Raw genomic sequence first — 21,545 nt, 5'->3', positions numbered from 1 at the left:
GTAGGATTGGTGTCAACTCTTCTCTGAATGTTTGGTAGAATTCTCTAGTGTAGCCTTCTGGTCCTGGTCGTTTGTTGTTGTTGACAGTGTTTTGATGACATCTTCAATCTCTTCTTTTGTAATTTGTTTAAATTTTCTACTTCTGTTTGTGTTAAGTTTGGGTAGGTAGTATGATTCTAGGAACTTGACCATTTCATCTAGGTTTTCAAATTTGTTGGAGTACAGGTTTTCATAGTAATCTGTTATGATCTTTATCTCTGTTGGATCAGTTGTAATGTCACCAATTTCTTAATTTGGTTATTTGCTTTTTTTCTTTTGTCAGTCTAGCCAGTGGTTTGTCTATTTCATTGATCCTTCCAAAAAGCCAACTTCTTTTTTTGTTGATTCTTTCTATTGTTTTTCTATTTTCCGATTCCTTTATTTCTGCCATGATCTTTATTATTTCCTTTTTCTGGCTTGTTTTGTTCTTTTCTATATAAGTTTTCAGTTTAAGTTAACGATTTTGGATCTTTTTTTTTTTAATGTAGGTATTTGTTGCTATAAATTTCCCTTTTGAGTACTGTTTCTGCTGTGTCCCAAAGTTTTGATATGTTGTTTTCATTTTTGTTTGATTCTGGGAATGTTTTTAAACTTCACTTTTGATTTCTTGTATAGCCCAGTAGGAGCCCTGGTGGCTCAGTGACTAAGAGCCCAGTCTACTAACCAAAAGGTCGGGAGTTCAAATCACCAGCCGCTCTTTGGAAACCCTATGAAGCAGTTCTCCTCTGTTCTGTAGGGTCACTATGAGTTAGAATCGACTCAGTGGCAATGGGTTAGGTTTGGTTTTTTGGTGCGACCCAATAGTTTTTAAGTAATTGTTATGAATTGAATTGTATTCCCCTAAAATGCATATCAACTTGGCTAGGCCTTGATTCCCAGTATGGTGTGGTTGTCCACCATTTTGTGATCTGATGGGATTATCCTATGTGTTGTAAATCCTAACCTCTATGATGTTAATGGGGCAGGTTTAGAGGCAGTTGTGTTAATGAGGCAGGACTCAATCTACAGATTAGGTTGGATCTTGAGTCAGTCTCTTTTGAGCTATAAAAGAGAGAATCAAGCAGAGAGGTGAGGGACCTCATACCAACAAGAAAGAAGTGCTGGGAGCAGAGCACATCCTTTGGACCCAGGATCCTTGCACTGAGAAACTCCAAGATCCAGGGGAAGATTGATGACAAGGACCTTTCCCTGGAGCAGAGAGAGAAAGCCTTCCACTAGAGCTGGTGCCCTGAATTCGGACTTCTAGCCTCCTAAACTGTGAGAGAATAAATATCTGTTTGTTAAACCCATCTACTTGTGGTATTTTTGTTATAGCAATACTAGATGAAGACAGTAGTGTATTATTTAGTTTCCATGTATATATTTTCCTGTTGATTTCCAGCTTCATACTGTATGGTCAGAGAAATTGCTTTGTATGATTTCAGTCTTTTTAAATTTGTCGAGACTTGTTTTGTGTCCTAGCATATCGTCTATTATGCAAAATAATCATGTGCGCTGGAGAAGAATGTATATCATTCTGGTGCTGGGTGGTGTGTTCTATATATCTCTCTTAGGTCCACTTGGCTTATAGTTTTAAGTTCCCAATGTCCTTTGCAATCTTCTTTTTACATGTTCTGTCTACAATTGAAAGTGGTGTGTTGAAGTCCCCTACAATTGTTTTGGAATTGTTTATTTCGTCTTTCATGTAAGTCGGTATTTGTTCCATGTATTTGTAGCATTGCTGTTAGGTGCATATATAATTGTTAAATGGCTTCTTGCTGGATTGACCCTTTTGTTATTATGTAAGGTCTTCTTCGTCTCTTGTAAGAGATTTTGATTTATAGCCTATTTTATCTGATATCATTATGGCCACCCCATTCTTTTTTGTTTACTGATTACATAGAATATTTTTCTCCATCCTCTTTCAGTCTTTCTGTGTCCTTATGTTTAAAGTGTGTTTCTTGTAGACAGCAAAAGAATGGATCAATTTTTTTTTAGTCCATTCTGCTACTCTCTACCTTTTGCATGGGTGCTTAGATCATTTACACATTTAAGATTATTACCGAAAACGAAGTGTTACCCCAGCCATTTTGCTGTTTGTTTTTTGAGTGTTTTCTATCTTTGTTTTTTTATTCTGATTTTTCTGTTTTTGTTTGTTTTTGACTGCTTTCTTGTGATGAACCTTTTTGCTTTCTTCCTTCTTTTCATCTGAATGTTTTTTATTGGTGATTTCTTAGTGGTTACCATATTTATTACATTACACAACGTACAATTGCAACAATGTTTAAAATATGAACAACAGTTAACATACAACCTTAACCTAATCTATTCCTGATAATACTCCTCTCTTCTGCATTTTTGTTGTTGTGTCTCCATTAATATCAGTATATAACTTGTATTTGATAAGTTTACTTTGTACTTATAGTTTATAAACTTGATGTATTGCTTACAGGATTTAATTATTGAGTTTATTCCCTGAAAATATCATAAACTTGGTCCTTATGATTGCTCGTGTCGTCGCGTTATTTGAAGATCTCTCTGTCTTTAGTTTTCTCCACGTACAACCAAAACCCAGTGCCATCGAGTCGATTACGACTCATAGCAACCCTATAGGACAGAGTAGAACTGCCCCACAGAGTTTCCAAGAAGCGCCTCGTGGACTTGAACTGCCGACCCTTTGGTTAGCAGCCGTAGAACTTAACCACTACGCCACCAGGGTTTCCTTCCCCATGTATAGGTGCAACTATTTATTTAATGATCTTGCCTTTCCATTTGGTATACTCCCTTGAGTAACACTTGCAAAGCTGGTCTGGTACTTGCAAATTCCCAGAGCTTCTGTTTTTTTTGGAATGTCTTGATTTCCCCCTCATTTTTGAACGACAACTTCGCTGGGTAAAGAATTCTTGGTTGACATTTGTTTTCATTCAGTATTTCATATATGTCTCTCCATTGTCTTCTGGCTGCTAGAGTTTCTGGGGAGAAATCAGCACTGATTACTATGAAAGACCCTTGATATATTGTGTGTTTCTCTTGCTGCTTTCAGAATTCTCTCCTTGTCTTTGGTTTGCAAGAATTTTATTAGGCTATGGCATGGTGTTGATTTTTTTGAGTGTGTGTTTTTTCTAATTGAGGTTCATGTAGTTTGTTGTATTTGCAGGCTTGGTTTTTTGTTCAAGTTTGGGAAATTCTCTTTGATTATCTCCTGGAAAATTGTTTCTATGCCTTCATTGTTGTCGTGGTGCTCTGAGATTCCAACAATTCTAATGTTAGATTTCTTAATTGAATCCCATATTTCCATTTAGGTTTGCTTGCTTTTCTTTGCTCTTTACTTGTTTTCTCTTGAGACTTGATAAGTTCAGTTAGTTTGTCTTCTAGTTCATTTATTCTATCTTCTGTCTGTTCAACTCTATTTTTGAGTATTTCTCTTGCTTTTTCTAACTCACTTTATTCTTTAGTTTCACTAGTTCTCTGTTTTGTTTTTCCTGTTTCCTTGTTGAGCCTCTCATTTTGCTCCTTATCTCCACTAGTTTGTTTTCTGTGTGCTTTTTGCTTTCTTTAAACATATTTAGCACTGTAGTCTGAAAATTTTCAATTTGTTCCATTAGTCTGGCCTCCATAGGGGAAATTTCCTCTTCTTTATGTTTTGCTTTTGATTGGTCCTTCTTCTGTTATGATTTTTGTGTGTTTTACTATTTTTTGTTGAACTTAGGTCCTGGAAACCCCACGGGAGTTCCATTCCACCCCACAGGGTCTTCCACAAGTCAGAATTGACCTAGCGGCAGTGGGCCTCGTATTTTCTGAGAAGCACTGGAGGTCACTCTTATCTTTAGGTTTTTTTCAGTGCTGATTCTGAAGTTCTGGATGCTTGATCTCCAGAATTCAGTACACATGCTCTGGCGGGGGGTAGTTTAGCTGGTTGCAGATGCTGACATAAACGATGGGGCTCAGTTTTCCTGTGAAGTTGGGAGGGCTCTCTGTCTTTTCTTCATGGACACCCCTGCACAGGCTCGCCCACAGTGTCCTGCTGTAGACAGGGAGCTAGGTGTTTCTGCCTGTGTTGCCTGTCAGTCTGGAGTGTACTCCTCACCCTGCCGCCTTTGCAGTTCCTCCTGGGCACTAGAAGCCCGTCTGTCTCAGGCCTCAGGGAGATTCAACAGCACATTCTTGCAGTGCCATGGTCTCTTTTTACACCTTCCCAATTGCGTGGCCCATGAAGTCTTATGGCCAGTCTGTGCTGCTTTAAAAAATCAGGCTACAGCTTCCTCAGATTAGCTCCCTTTCTGTGTTCCCTGTTTGGGGTGTTACCAGGCCTATCTCAAAATGGCTGCAAGGAGCAAGTGCTCCAGATATTAATGGGTAGGTTCTTCCAACTTCTGTGCTGTCCCCACTCCTCCTTTCCCCTGCTTCTGGACTTACCCCGACTCTCTTAACACGTCAGCTTCCATCCCGAGTTCTGAGATCTCAGTCTGTGCTTGTTTTTATTTATTGTTCTGCGGGTTAGTTGCTGGGGAAGTAAATGGGAGTATCCACTCACTTCATCAACTTGCTCCACCCTCTTTTCCTTCTTCTTTGTATAGCTTAGTCTTTCTCTTTAATCCTGTACATTTATTTCAAATGTCTGGTGATCCCCGGTTTTGCTTTCATGTTTAAAAATGAGGTCCTAGAGAAAAGCTTTGTGTACATGGATGGGATTGGTGACTGGAAGACATTGTTTGAGGGCAAGCAGATGGAATGCTGGCTGTTATGTTTTGCCACCCCTAACTGCCAGATTGTGGAGGACTTGGCTCTGGGTCACCGTCTTTTACATTAGCTGCTCTGCCTCTCTCCACACCATTCAGTTTCTTTAAAGAATAACCTGTGAATATGTATTGTGCATATGCACACGTCTCCAGGGAGAAGCACCTACTAGGCAAGTATTCTGATTAAATGGCCTATGAATTTTGAATTCCCCAGTTTTCAGTGCCACACATGCTCGCTCTGAACTCTTTTGTGCCTTGTGTTTTCGGGCTTGAGCCAGTTCTCCAGGCTTAGGGGGCAGGTTGCCTCCCAGCTGAATTACATTTTCCTTCACTCACCTCTCTTTTCTCAGCTTTCTGTTTTCTAGAAATTCATTAAAATCTCTTGTCTACTGATTGGCCCCTAGTCTCTTTGCTTTTGGATATTTCTGTAGCTCTTAATAATTGTACATTTTACCTTTGCATGTTTATGTTAATATGATTTTTAAGAAAACCAAGTCTAGCCATAAATTTCTGGGTTGCTTATAGTATTCTTTTCTTTTCTTTTTTTATCTAAAACAGTTGATGACTATCAGCCAGTTCGTCTATTGAGTATACCTGGGGAACTGAGAAGAGAATATGAAGAGGAGATAAGGAAGGTAAGTGCTAAATGTTCTTTTTTAGAAAATTATGTTATGTTTTTAGTTTCATATTTTACATACAGTTATGTGCTTATATAAATAGTATATATTGAAATTTTAATGATTTTAATGTACTTTAGAAAGGCTCTAATTTTTACATGTGTTCCAAATACTTAGGAACTAGCTTTAGCTTACTTACACATAATTGGTGCTCTTTGTAAGTAGAGGGGAACATTTTCCGTTTCCCTACAGCTTTGAGCTTAAAGAATGGAAAAAGGGTGGTAAAGTACGGGTTTAGGTGAGGAGACCATAGAGGGCTAATTGTGAAGTACTCGGAGCCCTGGTGGCACGGTGGTTAAGCATGTGGCTGCTAACCAAAAGGTTGGCAGTTTGAATCTACCATCTGCTCCTTGGAAACCCTATGGGCAGTTCTGCTTTGTTTTGTAGGGTCGCTATGAGTTGGAATCATCTCGGCAGCAATGGGTTTGGGTTTTTTTGGAGGGTGGCGAAGTGCTTAAATAGGAAAAGAGGGGAGGAATGTATTCAGTGAAGCCTTTGAACTGGAGAGCCTCAGCACTGGACCCTCCTGCTCTGTGTAGAGCAGCACAGTCCAGTAGAAACACAGTGCAAGCCCATGTGTAATACAGAATTTTCTAGTAGCCACATTAAAAAAAACAAAGTTCAGGGAAAAAAAAGGTCAAATTTTAATACTATTTTTTATTTAACCGAGTGTATCCAAAATACCATTTTATCATATAATCGATATAAAGTTATTAATTACAAATATAATTATATAATTGCATTACATCATATTATATCATATACATATAAAGTTACGTATATAATTATTGAGAGAGTTTACATTTTTTTTTCGTAGTAGTCTTCAGAATCTTTTGTGTATTTTGCACTGACAGTGCATCTCAATTCAGATTAATCACATTTCAGGTGCTTAACAGCCACATGTATCTAGTGGCTATAATACTGGACTGTGCCAGTTTAGAACTAATAAATAATAAATCATTATTACAGCTAACATAATTGTCAGCATATTGCCTAAGCATGGTGCTAAATGAGAGCTTTAAAGCAATTTTTTTTTTAGTATTCACAACAATATGATGAGAACAGACTCTATCAGAATATTTTTGACTACAAGTAAAAGAAAAATCAACTAAAACTACCTTAGATAATAAGAAAATTGTAATTAACTAGAATTCCAAAGATGTGGGCTTCCGGGTTAGTTTCAGCCAGAGCTCTACCTCCGTTTCCTTGCCAATTGGCCTCCTCAGATGCACACCAGCAACAGGGAGAGGAAGATGAGACGCCTTCTTCCTGTGCTTTCCTTTATGAGCACGCAGACTTAGAGTTCCTCTTGTGAACTTTGCCTCATGTCTCATTTGCTCCAGCTGGATCAAGGGCTTATTCTTGAACCAATTTCTTTGTATTGCTAAAGTAGTTCTTGTATTATTTCTTTCAGGCATTATAATTTGAATGTCTACAAGTTTCACCATAGGTCCTAGAACCTGGATGGTGTCCCAGTTCTGCCACTTACTGACCTGAGAAAGTTACTTGCTTTTCTATGCCTCATTTTCCTTATCTGTAAATCAGAGATGATAATTATAATGGCCAATGGGGTTGTTTCTTCAACATCTGTTCCACTCCAGCCCTCAATATTTGGGGGTTGGGCCCAACTCCGGGGATAACCTGATTGGTCTAAGCCAGTCTTCATTATTCTATCCCTTTTGCTAGGATTAGCCCCAGGCACCCAGGCCAAAGTTGGTCAGCATGGCACTCTGTTAAGTAGGAAAGTGTTACCAATAAACACTTCCACAAGTGTGTGGTAGTATAGTAGAAACTGATAAGGATTGAGGAAAGGAGGGATGGGAATACAATCAAAGTTACATCAGACTGATTGGGGAACGCTTTTTGAAGGCATCTTCTTGAGCTATTCTGCAGGAATTTACCTCCAGATTTGTACTTCACTTATTTCATTTTCTGCCAATTTGTTCTTTTTTATTTTTCTTTAACTATCCTTACTACGAAATATTGCAAGTATACTAAAAAATTTAGAGGATTGAACTTTATTAATCATTTTTAAGGTGGAGGCAGAGCGACGAGCCAATGAGGAAGAAGAAAACAAAGCCAGTGAAGAATATATACAGAGGTTATTGGCAGAGGAAGAAGAAGAGGAAAAAAGGCAAGCAGAAAAAAGGCAAAGAGAGGTGGAAGAACAACTGAAAAGTGACGAAGAACTGGCAAGGAGACTAAGCATTAATATTGTAAGTCTTAGGGATTTTCAAAGAACTAAAGAAGTAGTGATTGCCATAAGTAGAGGCTATTTCGGACATATTTGCTCTACTTCAAGTTACTTCAAAAAATATAAAACATTTGTGCATATTGTTACGTATTTGCTGTAACCCAGGTTACCTTAAAAAAAAAAAAACTGAACAGCTTTTTAACACTGTTGTTAGTAAATTAAACTTAACATAGGAAAGCTATTCAGTGAAAACTTTTCTCTCCACTCCTGTTCTGTTACATAAGTCTTTTTCCCTAAACCAAAACCCACTGCCGTCGAGTTGATTCCAACTCATAGCGACCCTATAGAACAGACTAGAACTGCCCCATAGAGTTTCCAAGGAGCATCTGGCAGATTTCGAACTGCTGACCTCTTGGTTAGCAGCCTTAGCACTTAACCACTACGCCACCAGGGTTTTCTCTTTCCCTAAAGGTAACCACTACTAACAGTGTCTTATAACTTTTTTCTTACTCATCTGAAAAGTATTGTACCAATCATACTGTTTTGCTCCTTGCATTTTTTCACTTGATGTAGCTTTGAGGTTTTTTCACATTGCTGATAGAGTCTATCCAATTATTTTTAAGGGTGGTATAATACTCTGTTGTATTGCTATAAATCACTTTTTGACAACTGAAGCACTTTAAATTCTTAACTAATATACCAGCCACCAACTCATTGCTGTCTGCCACATCTTTCTCCCACAGAGCGGCTGGTGGGCTTGAACTGCCAACCTTTTGGTTAGCACCTGAACGATTACCTACTGTGCCACCAGGACTCCTAACTAATATACTAAACCTACATCTTATTATCTTGATATAGTCAAATTACTGGCTGGGAGAAAATTAGAACACATATTTTAAAACCAAAAGATAAAATGGGACTTAGTGGTTTGAAAGAGTCTGTCAGAATTACCTAGGATTCTTTTAAAATACAGTTTCTCGTACCTACTCTAAATCTACTGAGTCAGAATCTTTAGGGGTGTTATGGATTGAGTTGTGTCTTCCAAAATTGTGTGTCAGCTTGGCTAGGCCATGATTCCTGTGATTGTCCACTATTTTGTGATCTCATGTGATTATCCTGTATGTTGTAGGTCCTAACCTCTATGGTGTTAATGAGGCACGGCTCAAGCCACAGGATTGGGTTGTATCTTGAGTCAGTTTCTTTTGAGATATAAAAGAGAGAACGGAGCAGAGAGGAGAAGGACAAAGAAAAAAGCGCAGGGAACAGAGGATGTCCTTTGGACCCAAGGTCCCTGCACTGAGAAACTCCTAAACCAGGGGAAAATTGATGACGAGAACCAACAGAGAGAAAGCCTTCTCCTGGAGCTCACAACCTGAATTAGACTTGTAGCCTATTAGACTGTGAGAGAATAAATTTCCATTTGTTAAAGCCATCCACTTCTGGTATTTCTGTTACAGCAGCACTAGATAACTAAGACAGGGTGAGACTCAGAAAATGCCACCACCCGGAGGATCTAGGTATGTCTGTGTCATTCCCATTTGAGAGCCTACAAACTATTCTTCTGCTTTCAAACAACAAATTCTTAAAATATACTGACCAAAATGAAGTATACTTAGAATTGGATTTTTTTTTTTTTTTTTTTTTTAGAGGCCTACCATTCATAATAATACACCCAAGTTTTGGGTTAAATGCCCTGTTTTATATATCTTTTTTTTCAATTTGAGTAGAGTCCCTATGGAAAGGTACACATTTAGGAAATTGAATAAATGACATATACCAATAGAAGAGCAGATGCAGTAGGAAAGAAAAGTATATAAAAGAGGAGACTTTGGGGTTATCTTTACCTGTCTTGAGGAGGCCTAGTTGTGCAGTGGGTTAAGCGCTCGGCCGCCAGTCAAAAGGTTGGCAGTTCGATGGGCCAGTTTGTTTCCATAAAGATTACAACCTTGGAAACCTTATGGGGTAGTTCTACTCTGTCTTAATAAGATTGCTATGAGTTGGAATCGACTCAACAGCAGTGGGTTTGGTTTTTTTTTTTTGGTTACCTGTCTCTTCTATATTTTTAATACTTGTTTTTACATGAGATTATAAGAGTAGATTTCTTCATGTTTTAAAGTAATTTTTGCTTAGCTTGTGGAAAGTCTTGTGGCCCAAGGCCAAGTGTCTGTCAACACTAATTATATGGATTTTTCCAATAGTATAGTAAGAAACTTATGAGAGTAGTACAGCAAATAAATATTTGTGACATTTACTGGTATGACTTTAAAGCCCCAATTTTTTTTTACATAAAACTAACTTTTACTCCTGTCATAATCACAGCTCTTTGAATTTTTCTCTGCAGATAAAGATAATTATAATTATATGAAATTATTTATTAGAAAAGTTAACATAAATTATCAGCTAATAAAGTTGATATCATATGTATTCTTCTGTGCTTAATAACATACAAAAAAAATGAAACTAATTTAGTCCAACTTGAATGAACTTAATCTTGTTTATGCTAATTTTTATATAGTCAGTATTTTTCAAAGGGTGTATAGAATTTAAATGTGAGCATAATCCCTGAAAAATTCTGTCATGGATTGGAATTAAGAGCTTATTTTATCATAAAATTCTCTTTAGTAACGTTTTTTATGCTTTTTCTGTTGTTGAAGAACAATTTCTGTGAGAGAAGTATCTCGGTTTCTCCCTTGAATTCAAAAAAATCTGACTCAGTCACAATCAAGTCACAAAAGCAAAATAAGAACCAAAGAAACGCTGGAGATATTCAGAAGTAAGTGAATATGACTATTTATTAATTATTTATTGACCACGTACTGTATGCCAGTGTTATTTGTTCATATAGACCACTGATTATTAAAGTTTGGTTCATCAACTCTGTGTGAAACTCTCCAGTTTGTCTGCGATTGATATGAAGTGAAAAGAATGAGGTATTCACGTAGCTTATATTCCTGGCTAGCACAAAGAGAGATGTGATGGCAGGCCATTCACCCAGCCACTTATTTTTGGCAGATTTGCACTTTTTATCTTGATAGGCTCAGTGTGGGATTTCCTTGTTCTTTCGTTTTGCTCAAAATGAACCAGTTGGATTTGTCTCAGTTTAAACTCAGGTGAAAGAAGCTGTTTCCAGATAGGAGACAGTAGCTGGTGGGTTCGAACTGCTGACCTTTTGGTTGGCAGCAGATGACTTGCTTAATCACTGTGCTACCAGGGCTCCTTCAAGGTAGGATACCTATCCTTAAAAAATGAGATGTAGAAGGATTAAAAATAAGAGTGAAAAAAATATATACCAAGCAAGCACTAACCAAAGGAAGGCTGTGATTCTATATTAATATGAGACAAAAAAACAACAAGCATTTAGAGATCTGTAGGGTCAATACATAAGATTAAAGGTTCAATTTGCCAAGAAGACATGACATTTTAAACTTGTATTTACCTAAGGGAAACCCTGGTGGAGTAGTGGTTAAGTGCTATGGCTGCTAACCAAAGGGTTGGCAGTTTGAATCCGCCAGGTGCTCCTTGGAAACTATGGGGCAGTTCTACTCTGTCCTGTAGGGTTGCTGTGAGTTGGAATCGGCTCAATGGCATTGGGTTTGGTTTTGGTTTTTTGGATATACCTAAGAATAATACAGCTTCACTTCATCATACTGTTATGTAAAAATTGACAGAATTACAAGGAAAAGTGGACAAATCCACAATTGTAGTGAAAGATAGTAACGTACCTCTCCCACTAATTGATACATTAAGTAAAAAGAAACATCTATAAGGATAAAAGAGCTTTGAGCAGTTTAGTTAATAAACCTGCACAAGTGGACACTATTTCCAACCCCTACATTGTACACATTCAAAAATATATTGAACATTTATATAAAAAAAAATTAACCACATTCTGTGCTATGCACAAGGTCTTAAGATTTTTCAAAATGTTGGTATCATAAAGAATACTTTCTCTTTGCCATAATGCAATTAGGTTATGAATAACAAGTGATGTCAGCAAAAATGGTGCAGCAGGGAGCTCTAAGGGCCTGTCCTTCACAGAAACACCGAATAAATGAGTAAAAATTGTCAGAATCAATTTTGTCTGAAATCTAGAAAATAAAGGTTTACAGCAACTAAATGAATGCTGAATTAAAAAAAGGGGGGGGGTCCTAAATATAGTGTTCAGGGGGCAGTGATAGTTCACTGCTAGAATTCTTGCCTTCCGTGGGAAACCTGGGTTCAGTTCCCAGCCAGTGCATCCCAGGTACAGCCATCACCCATCTTCAGTGGAAGCTTGCGTGTTGCCATGGTGCATGCAGGTTTCAGCAGAGTGTCCAGACTAAGGAAAGAAGCCTGGCCTTCTCCTGAAAATCAGCCAGCGAAAAATACATGTGCTATAGATCCTGTCAATAATTACCTTAAATATAAGTGGATTATCACAACAGTCCAGTCTCATGCATAGGGTCATCATGAGTCAGGGACAAACTTGATGGCATTTTACAACAAGAGACATGGTGTCTAAGGAGATCTATCAGACGACTAGCCTACAACAAGCTAAAGGAAGACACTTCGGAGGCCACACATCGGAGAGAATACAATCTTTAAAAAGTGGTTTAGAAAAGTAGCTAAACAAGCAACTACAGCTCCAACAAAAAATAGTAAACCCTGAGGAGAGGAAATAATCTTTTCCCACAGATCCATATTATAAGACATACAAAGAAACAAAATATTACCCATTCACAGGAAGAAAAGAAATTAACAGAAACTGTCTCTGAGGAAGCAACACACATTGGATTGACTAGGAAAAGATTTTAAATCAACTATCTTAAACATGTTAAAAGGACACCAGGAACCCAGGGGAATGATACCTCAACAAATAGAGAATATTAATAAAGAGAGAACAATTATACAAAGTAATAAAGTAGAAATATGAAGCTGAAAACTACAATAATTGAAATGAAAAATTCGCTAGAAGGTTTCAGTAGCAGATTTCAGCATGCACAAGAAAGAATCAGCAAACTTGAAAATAGATCATTTGAAAGTGTCCAGTTTGAGAAGCAGAAAGACAAAAGGATGGAGAAAAATGAATAGAAACTAAGTAACCTCTAGGATGTCATCAAGAATACCAACATAGGCATAATGGGAACCCCAAAAGGAGAAGAAAAAGAGGGGGCAGAAGAAATATTTGAAGAACAATGGCCAAAAACTTTCCAAATTCAATAAAAGATATGAATCTACACATCCAATAAGCTCTACATACTCCAAGTGGGATAAAAACAAAGAGATTCACACCAAGACACATAAGCTGTTGGATGCCAAAGACACAGAGAATCTTGAGAGCAGCAAGAGAGAAGCAACTCTTCACATACAAGGAGTCATCAATAAGAATAACAGCTGATTTCTCATCAGAAATCATGGAGGCCAGAAGGCAGTGGAATGACATATTTAAGGTGCTGAAAGAAAAATACTCTCAACCAAGAATTCTATATGCAGGAAAACTACCCTTCAAAAATGAGGGCAAAATTAAGACATTCCCAGATAGACATAAGATGAGGGAGTTTATTGCTAATAGACCTGTCCTTCAGGAAGTGCTAAAGGGAGTCCTTCAGACTGAAATGAAAAGATTCTAAACAGTAACTTGAAGCTGTAAGGAAAAATAAAGAACACTGATAAAGGTAAGTGTATAATAAAAGCCTGCATTGTTGTATTTTTGGTTTGTAACTTCTCTCTTCTTTTTCCTATATGATTTAAAAGCCAAATCCATAAAACAGTAATTGCAAATCTATGTTAATGGACATAACCAAAACCCAGTGCTGTCGAGTTGATTCCGACTCATAGCAACCCTATAGGACAGAGTAGAACTGCCTTGTAGAGTTTCCAAGGAGCGCCTGGCAGATTTGAACTGCCGACCCTTGGGTTAGCAGCTGTAGCTCTTAACCACTACGCCACCAGGGTTTCTGTTAATGGACATATGATGTATAAAAATGTAAGTAAGTTATGATAGTAAAAACATAAAGGGGAGGAACAGACCATATAGGAGCAGAGTTTTTATGTACTGTTGAAGCTATTAGTATTGATTCAAACTAAATTATTATGAGTTTAAGATGTTAATTGTAACCCCTAGAGTAACCTCTAAGAAAATAACTAAAAAATATACAGAAAAAAAAATAAGGAGAAAATCAAAACAGTACATTACGGAATATCAATTAAACACAAAAGAAGGCAGTAATAGAGGAAACAAAAAATATATGCTGTATAGAGCCTATCAATAATTACCTTAAATATAAGTGGATTAAATCATCAATTAAGAGGCAGATACTAACAGAATAGATTTTTAAAAAAATGATCTAATTATATGCTGTCTATAATAGGCTTCTTTTAGATCAGATCCAAAGACACAAATAGGCTGAAAGTGAAAAGATAGAAAAAGATATCCCATGCAAGTAGTAACCAAAAGGGATCTGTGGTAGCTGTACTAATATGAGGCTTTAAGTAAAAGATTATTAAAAGAGTCAAAGAAAGACATTATATATTGAATAGTCAACTCATCAAAAAGATATAAAATATGTTTGAAACTAACAGCAGAGCCCCAAAGTTTATTAAGCAAAAATTAACAGACTTGAATGGAGAAATAGACAGTCTACAATAACAGAGACTTCAGTACCTCACTTTAAATAGTGGAGAGAACAGCCAGGCAGAAGGTCAGTAAGGAAACAGAGGACCTGAACATTGGTATTAACCGACTAGACCTAACAGACAATAGCAAAACACTCCACCCAGCAACAGCACAATATGCGTTCTTCGTTAAAGACCGTACGTCAGGCCACAGAACAAGTCTCAATAAATTTAAAGTTTGAACTCATAGAGTATCTTCTGTGACCACAGTAAAATTAAACTATAAATCAATAACAGATGGAAAATTCACAAATAAGTGGAAATTAAACCACACACTATTAAACAACCATTGAGTCAAAGAAGAAATCACAAGGTAGTTTAGAAAATACTTCGAGATGAATGAAAATGGTAACACAAAATATCAAAACTTATGCAGCAAAAGCATTGCTCAGAGGGAAGTTTATAGCTGTAGACGCCAACATTAAAAAAGAAGAAAGATCTCAAATCAGTAACCTAACTTTATACTGTAAGAAACTAGAAAAAACAGAGTAAATCCAAGACTGGCAGAAGGAAATTGTAAAGATAAAATTGAAGATAAATGAAATAGAAAAACAGTAGGTAAAACCAAAAGTTGGTTCTTTGAAAAGGTCAACAAAATTAACAAACCCTTAGCTAGTCTAAGAAAAAAATGGAGAAGAGACTCAAATTACTAAAATTAGAAATACAGGTTGGGGCATGACTGCGAACCTTACAGAAATGAAAAAGGATTGTAAGAGAATACTATGAACAGTTGCACACTGACAGATAACCTAGATGAAATGGACAAATTCCTAGAAACACACACTCCCAGGACAGACCCAAGAAGAAACAGAAAATTTGAATACAACTATAACAAATAAAGAGGTTAAATCAGTAATCAAAAACCTCCTAACAAAGAAAAGTTTAGGGCCTGAGGACTTCACTAGTAAATTCTACCAGTCATTTAAAGAATTAACACCAGACCTTTTCAAACTCTTCCAAAAAGTAGAATAGGAGGAAATACTTCCTAACGTATTCTGTAAGGCCGGTATTAACCCTGCTACCATGGCCAGACAAAAACATTACAAGAAAAGAAAACTATTCCTCTGATATTTTTTTTTTAACTCTCTACAGAAACCCTGGTGGCGTAGTGGTTAAGTGCTACAGCTGCTAACCAAGAGAGCGGCAGTTTGAATTCGCCAGGCCCTCCTTGGAAACTCTGTGGGGCAGTTCTACTCTGTCCTATAAGGTCGTTGTGAGTCGGAATCGACTTGACGGCAGTGGGTTTGGTTGGTTTACAGAACCAAAGGAGCCCTCTTGGCTCAGTGGTTAAGAGCTTGGCTGCTAACCAAAAGGTCAGCAGTTCGAATCCACCAGCTGCTCCTTGGAAACCCTGTGGGGCAGTTCTACTCTGTCCTGTAAGGTTGCTATGAGTCGGAATCACCCCGACAGCAACAGGTACGGAGTCAAAATCCTCAACAAAATATTCACAGACCCAATCCAGGATCATATTAAAAGGATCATATACATCACCAGCTGGGATTGATCCCAGGAATGCAAGGGGGTCTCAGCATACAAAAATCAATATAACACATCACATTAATGACCATAAATGTACGAAAAGGTGGCTCTTGTTCCCAAATGTTTACAGAGTAGGTATTTGGACTGATGTAGCTAAATGTGTGATTTAGGTACTCTGATTTATCTATAAGGGATATTCATTTGTTCTTTACAGGAGATCCTTCTCTAGATTTTATTTTATTCTTGCATATGTTACTCATTGGTGCTTTTGACACAAGGTAACTTATGTTTTTACATATTATTTTGCAATCAGACATTTTTCATTTTTTTCCTTTTATTTTAAAAGTAATAACTAGCTGCTCTTTGAAAATTACCCAAAGTTACCACCACTTACAGACAACCAACATTTGGGGATATTTCTGCCATTTTTAAACAGTTTTGTATGTATGTGTGTTTGGATTTTTTCCAGTTTTTATAGTCTATATACAGTCTCATAATCTTTTACTCTCATTTCTTTTACAGCATTTTTCCTTATAGATGTCAACATTGCAGTGGCAAATAGCTATTAAAGATGTTTAGATATTTAGAGATATGTTGTTACGCTGATAGATTGCTATAGCTGTGTATCTCTAAGCAGATTGTTGTTGTTGTTAGGTGCCATTGAGTCAGGTCCCACTCATAGCGACCCTGTGCACAACAGAACGAAACACTGCCCAGTCCTGAGCCATCCTTACAGTCATTGTTATGCTTGAGCTCATTGCTGCAGCCACTCTATCAGTCCACCTCGTTGAGGGTCTTCCTCTTTTCCGCTGACCCTGTACTCTGCCAAGCATGATGTCCTTCTCCAGGGACTGATCCCTCCTGACAACTCTAAGCAGATAAAAATGATATAAAATATGTATATAATAAAATCTCCATATTAAAATTGTAAAGAATCTAATCATGGACTCTTTCCCAACTGTAGAGATAAAAAATGTTAACAGCCGAAGTTTTTGGCATAAAAAAGAAGCTAACATACCCATCCACTCTCCTGACTTAAAATGTCATTTCCATTACTTTTAGGAAAACTAGACAGTCTTGCATTGTATGATGCTGTCTTTTTTTTTTTTTTTTTAAGAATTAAGAAATGATTAAATTTTAATACCATCTAATAAACTGTAAATAATAAAAAAGAAATGATTTCATTTCTATTTCCCTTTTTACTGCTTTTCATTAAAATATCAGTATTCTGCCTTTTAAGTTCCGTTTTGGGGTTAGACCAGAACACCTGAGACAAGGAGATGAAATAGATTTTTAAATACATTCTTTCTTTTTTTTTTATTAACTTTTATTGAGCTTCAAGTGAACGTTTACAAATCAAGTCAGACTGTCACATATAAGTTTATGTACACCTTACTCCGTACTCCCACTTGCTCTCCCCCTAATGAGTCAGACCTTCCAGTCTCTCCTTTCGTGACAATTTTGCCAGCTTCCAACTCTCTCTATCCTCCCATCCCCCCTCCATACTGGAGATGCCAACACAGCCTCAAGTGTCCACCTGATATAATTAGCTCACTCTTCATCAGCATCTCTCTCCCACCCACTGTCCAGTCCCTTTCATGTCTGATGAGTTGTCTTTGGGAATGGTTCCTGTCCTGGGCCAACAGAAGGTTTGGGGATCATGACCGCCGGGATTCCTCTAGTCTCAGTCAGACCATTAAGTCTGGTCTTTTTGTGAGGATTTGGGGTCTGCATCCCACTGATCTCCTGCTCCCTCAGGAGTTCTCTGTTGTGCTCCCTGTCAGGGCAGTCATCGATTGTGGCCGGGCACCAACTAGTTCTTCTGGTCTCAGGATGATGTAGGTCTCTGGTTCATGTGGCCCTTTCTGTCTCTTGGGCTTTTAGTTATCATGTGACCTTGGTGTTCTTCATTCTCCTTTGATCCAGGTGGGTTGAGACCAATTGATGCATCTTAGATGGCCGCTTGTTAGCATTTAAGACCCCAGACGCCACATTTCAAAGTGGGATGGAGAATGTTTTCATAATAGAATTATTTTGCCAATTGACTTAGAAGTCCCCTTAAACCATGGTCCCCAAACCCCCGCCCTTGCTCTGCTGACCTTTGAATCATTCAGTTTATCCCAGAAACTTCTTTGCTTTTGGTCCAGTCCAGTTGAGCTGACCTTCCATAAATACATTCTTTCTAATAGATCAGCCAGGCAGCAAACCCTGCAACCTCAAACATAAGTAGTTAACCTGGCTTTATCATATTGTGTACATACCATTTGTCTTTCAAAGCATTCAAACTTTGATCAACTTTTTTCTAAGGTATTTGTCGCCTAGATCTCAGTTTGGGTCTGCATCACAGTCTGAAGTTGTACAAGAAGACAGGAAAGGCACCATGTCTACGGTATGTTGATGCTGAAGATGTTCTTAGTTTGACAGGTTTACTAATACTATAAACCGAAAAAACCAAACCCAGTGCCGTCGAGTCGATTCTGACTCATAGCGCCCCTATACTATAAAAAAAAAAAAAAAAACTATAATACTATAGAATACTTTAATACCTACAGTTTCCTTCCCACCCCTCCCCCTCTTTTTTAATTGTAGTGAAAATAAAAATAAACCATTTGCCAATTCACCATTGTTTTACATGTACAATTCAGTGACATTGATTACTCCTTCCCTTTTGTTTTTTTAAGTCACTATGGTAAGTGAGCACCCTTTCTTAGTCATTTTAGATACCATTTTTTCTCTAAAGGGCCAGATAGTAAATATTCTGGGCTTTGTAGTCCATACATATGTAGAATCTAGGTTGTGGGTTGAAATCTAGGTTTTCACGAGAGTAAAAATAAAATAATTCCTTAATCTAAATTGCCCTACAGAATCAAGTTCTATTAAGAAAGAATTAATATACCTTATTGGTAATACTTAATGTATAGCTACAACTCAGCTATGGTAGTAAAGTAATTAGGTTTATATATTGTAGCTTGATGTTTTTCTCTGGTTCACTCAGTCTTTTTTAAATTTCTACAGGAAATTGACACTATAGATTTGACAAGCCCTGTGTGGCAAGACACAGAAGTTGAAGAAGATATGCCAACGCTGTCTCCGCAAATATGCCTTGAAATTGAAGAATGGGGTGCAAAGTCTTCAGTAGAGTCACCTATGCCTCAGTTAAGTGCCTGTGATTCAGAATGGTGCCTTGAAGGAGAAGTCAAAACAAGACCAAACAATCATGAAAAAAAGTTATGTATGGTAAATCATGAGGAACCTACAACCAGAGTTCCTTACTCTAGAGAGGTTGCTGTTAAGCCTGGTGGCAAAACAGAGAGTGGGCTCAGTGTATCTGATATGACAGAGATTACTGGAAACAGCACAGTAGAGACAAAAAATGAAGAGACTAGCCTACTGACAAGTAGTAATGATATTTCCAAAAGAAAAAACCAGGAGTCTTCCTCTGAAGCAGTTAAGGATCCATGCTTTTCTGCAAAAAGAAGGAAAATATTCCCCCAAACTTCCTTAGACCAAGAGGAAACAGAAACCAACTTTACCCAGAAACTGATAGAGTTGGAACATCTACTTTTTGAGAGACATAAACAAGAAGAACAGGACAGGTTATTAGCATTAGAACTTCAGAAAGAGGTGGATAAGGAACAAATGAAGCTAAACCGTCAAAAAGGATCCCCAGATGAATATCAGTTACGAGCTACATCGTTTTCTCCAGACAAATTACTCAAGGGACAGAAGAAGAATTCCAAAGATAGGAACTTCAAGAGACAAACTGATACGGAACATTCAAAATCGTGGAGAGGGTCAGGAGATGAAAACTGGCAACCTTCTTTTAAGATCCAGTTGAAACATTCAGTTACTGTTAACGGAAAAAGGATGCCAAATTCCACTGGAGATCGTTGTAATGTATCTAAAAGTGCCCATTCCCTACAGCCTAGTAATTCACAGAAAAGTATTTTTCAAATGTTTCAGAGATACAGAAAGTAATGCATGGGCTAAGGGTATGTTTTGGGATCTAGTAAAGCTGGATCTCTTTACAGATAAGTTTTCTCTGTGGGTGTGTACCCATTGTCCTTAGTTAAAGGACTCTATGATTACAAGGAAAGAATATAAGAATGTGTTTCTGCAAAGCTCAGTGATTAGCAAGGGTCCCAGTTCTTTCCATTATTAATAACTGTCATGTACTAAGATTGATAATCCTTATATAGATATAAAAATGCTTTTGTCAACTCCAAGAAATCTTCAAGTGCCATTCTTTCCAAAAAATGCATGTTGATGGACTTTGCTTACCTTTTTGTCATGACTAGTAATCAGAGCAAGACTGTACTATACTAAGTAGTTAAGGAACCCAAGCAGGGCTTACAACTAAGTTTTCTTGCTATGTTCCCATATATCTACAAAGCACATGAACTACATCTTCCATCACACTAAAGTAATCTAACTTCCATCTTCGCTTTAAATTTAAAGCCTTACAGCATTTTCTTTGACTTAGAATGTATTAGGATCAGCGTCAAACCAGAGAATCAGAATCTCCTGGAAAATCGGACATTACCTGACAAAAAGGAAACTAGACTCTCGATGCAGAGGAGTTAAGAGTTGGGGTGAGGCTGGGTGGGGTAGGCTGACATTTTGGGAGTATTGGATCTGAATGAGCCATCAGAGACTTGGTCCAGGATGGATAGCAGGTGTAACTGGCGGAGCAGTCTCCCTTGTCCTTTGTTTGCCGAAAGGATTTGAGTTTTTGCAGCTTTTCACACAATAGTGTCTGGTGTGAAAATCAAAATTAGTTACAACTCAGTTACTTGAATTTTTGAAAATTGACATTTCTGTTAACCTTCTGTTCCAGAAAAGATGGTATTGTACTGAAAGAGTTATGTCACAATACCCTGTGTTGGGAAACCTGTGATGTAACCACGTGTTTATTTCCTTATATTATCATTTGTATTGATTCTGACTATAGGGTCACTATGAGTCGGAATCGACTCAGTGGCAGTGGGTTTGGTGGTTTGGGTTTATTTGTGTTTATGGATAAAAACAGAAGGTATAATACTTGGGTTTTACCCTGTCTTACCCCTAAAAGGCAGTGATTTCATTTTGGGAAATTTAAAACATAGACTGTTAATGCTTTTGTTTCATTAATATGAACAACTTTTGCAAACAAATAGCGGCCTTAACAGCATTTCTCCTGATGTCTACTTAGCCGTCTAGTTCATAGAAAAATAAAATCTCCTAGAGCTGACTCTCGCTTAAATCTGTCAGTATTTTTATATATTGTTAAGCATTTTCCCTTCAAATTTTGTAATTGAAATTCTCTTAATCTTTGCATACTTGACAGAATTTGCTTCAATATTGATTGGGTAATAATAATGCTAATTTAAAATTTTGTTTGCTCTGTCTCAAAAAAACAATAAATAAAAAAGTGATTGCCCTCTAAATAAAGATTGTAGTGGAATGAAGTTTAGTCAGAAACTTAAGAAACAAATTTGTCTAAAATAAACTAAAATCTTTTTATTCTCATCAAGCCAGTATTTTTTCTAGGAGCAACGTCACTTTATGTTTTAGGGTAGACAATGTTGGTACTCCTCAAATTAAAAATTATCTAATTAAATCTTCCTGGAATAGCCTGTGACCAAGAAGGGGAAAAATTAGCCTTAAGGTGTGATATGTTTGGAATTTATGTATTTAACCATTTATTTGTCTGGGAAGAAGTCTTTCTGGCTAAAGTTGGTTTTAAGGTAAATTTTAATTTCTCTGTTAGCCTTTTTGCTTTCCTTACCAGGTATGCCTTTTTGC

General features: G+C 37.3%; 1 protein-coding gene across 1 annotated transcript in view; it reads left to right on the top strand.

Moving 5' to 3' along the window:
• Positions 1-21,191, top strand: part of RNF168 (ring finger protein 168) — a 35,802-nt gene extending 14,611 nt beyond the window's left edge. Inside the window, exons 3-7 of the mRNA XM_010592890.3 lie at positions 5,316-5,392; positions 7,471-7,650; positions 10,283-10,401; positions 18,069-18,150; positions 18,777-21,191. Of these exons, the coding sequence (XP_010591192.1) occupies positions 5,316-5,392; positions 7,471-7,650; positions 10,283-10,401; positions 18,069-18,150; positions 18,777-19,739 (1,421 nt within the window). The 3' untranslated portion in view covers positions 19,740-21,191. The remainder of the gene's footprint in view (positions 1-5,315; positions 5,393-7,470; positions 7,651-10,282; positions 10,402-18,068; positions 18,151-18,776) is intronic.
• Positions 21,192-21,545: the final 354 nt, after the last annotated feature.

Source organism: Loxodonta africana, chromosome 1, assembly GCF_030014295.1.
Source record: "Loxodonta africana isolate mLoxAfr1 chromosome 1, mLoxAfr1.hap2, whole genome shotgun sequence".
Lineage (NCBI taxonomy): Eukaryota > Metazoa > Chordata > Mammalia > Proboscidea > Elephantidae > Loxodonta > Loxodonta africana.
The sequence above is the reverse complement of the archived record's forward strand: the minus strand, read 5'-3'. Positions and strand labels throughout refer to the sequence as shown.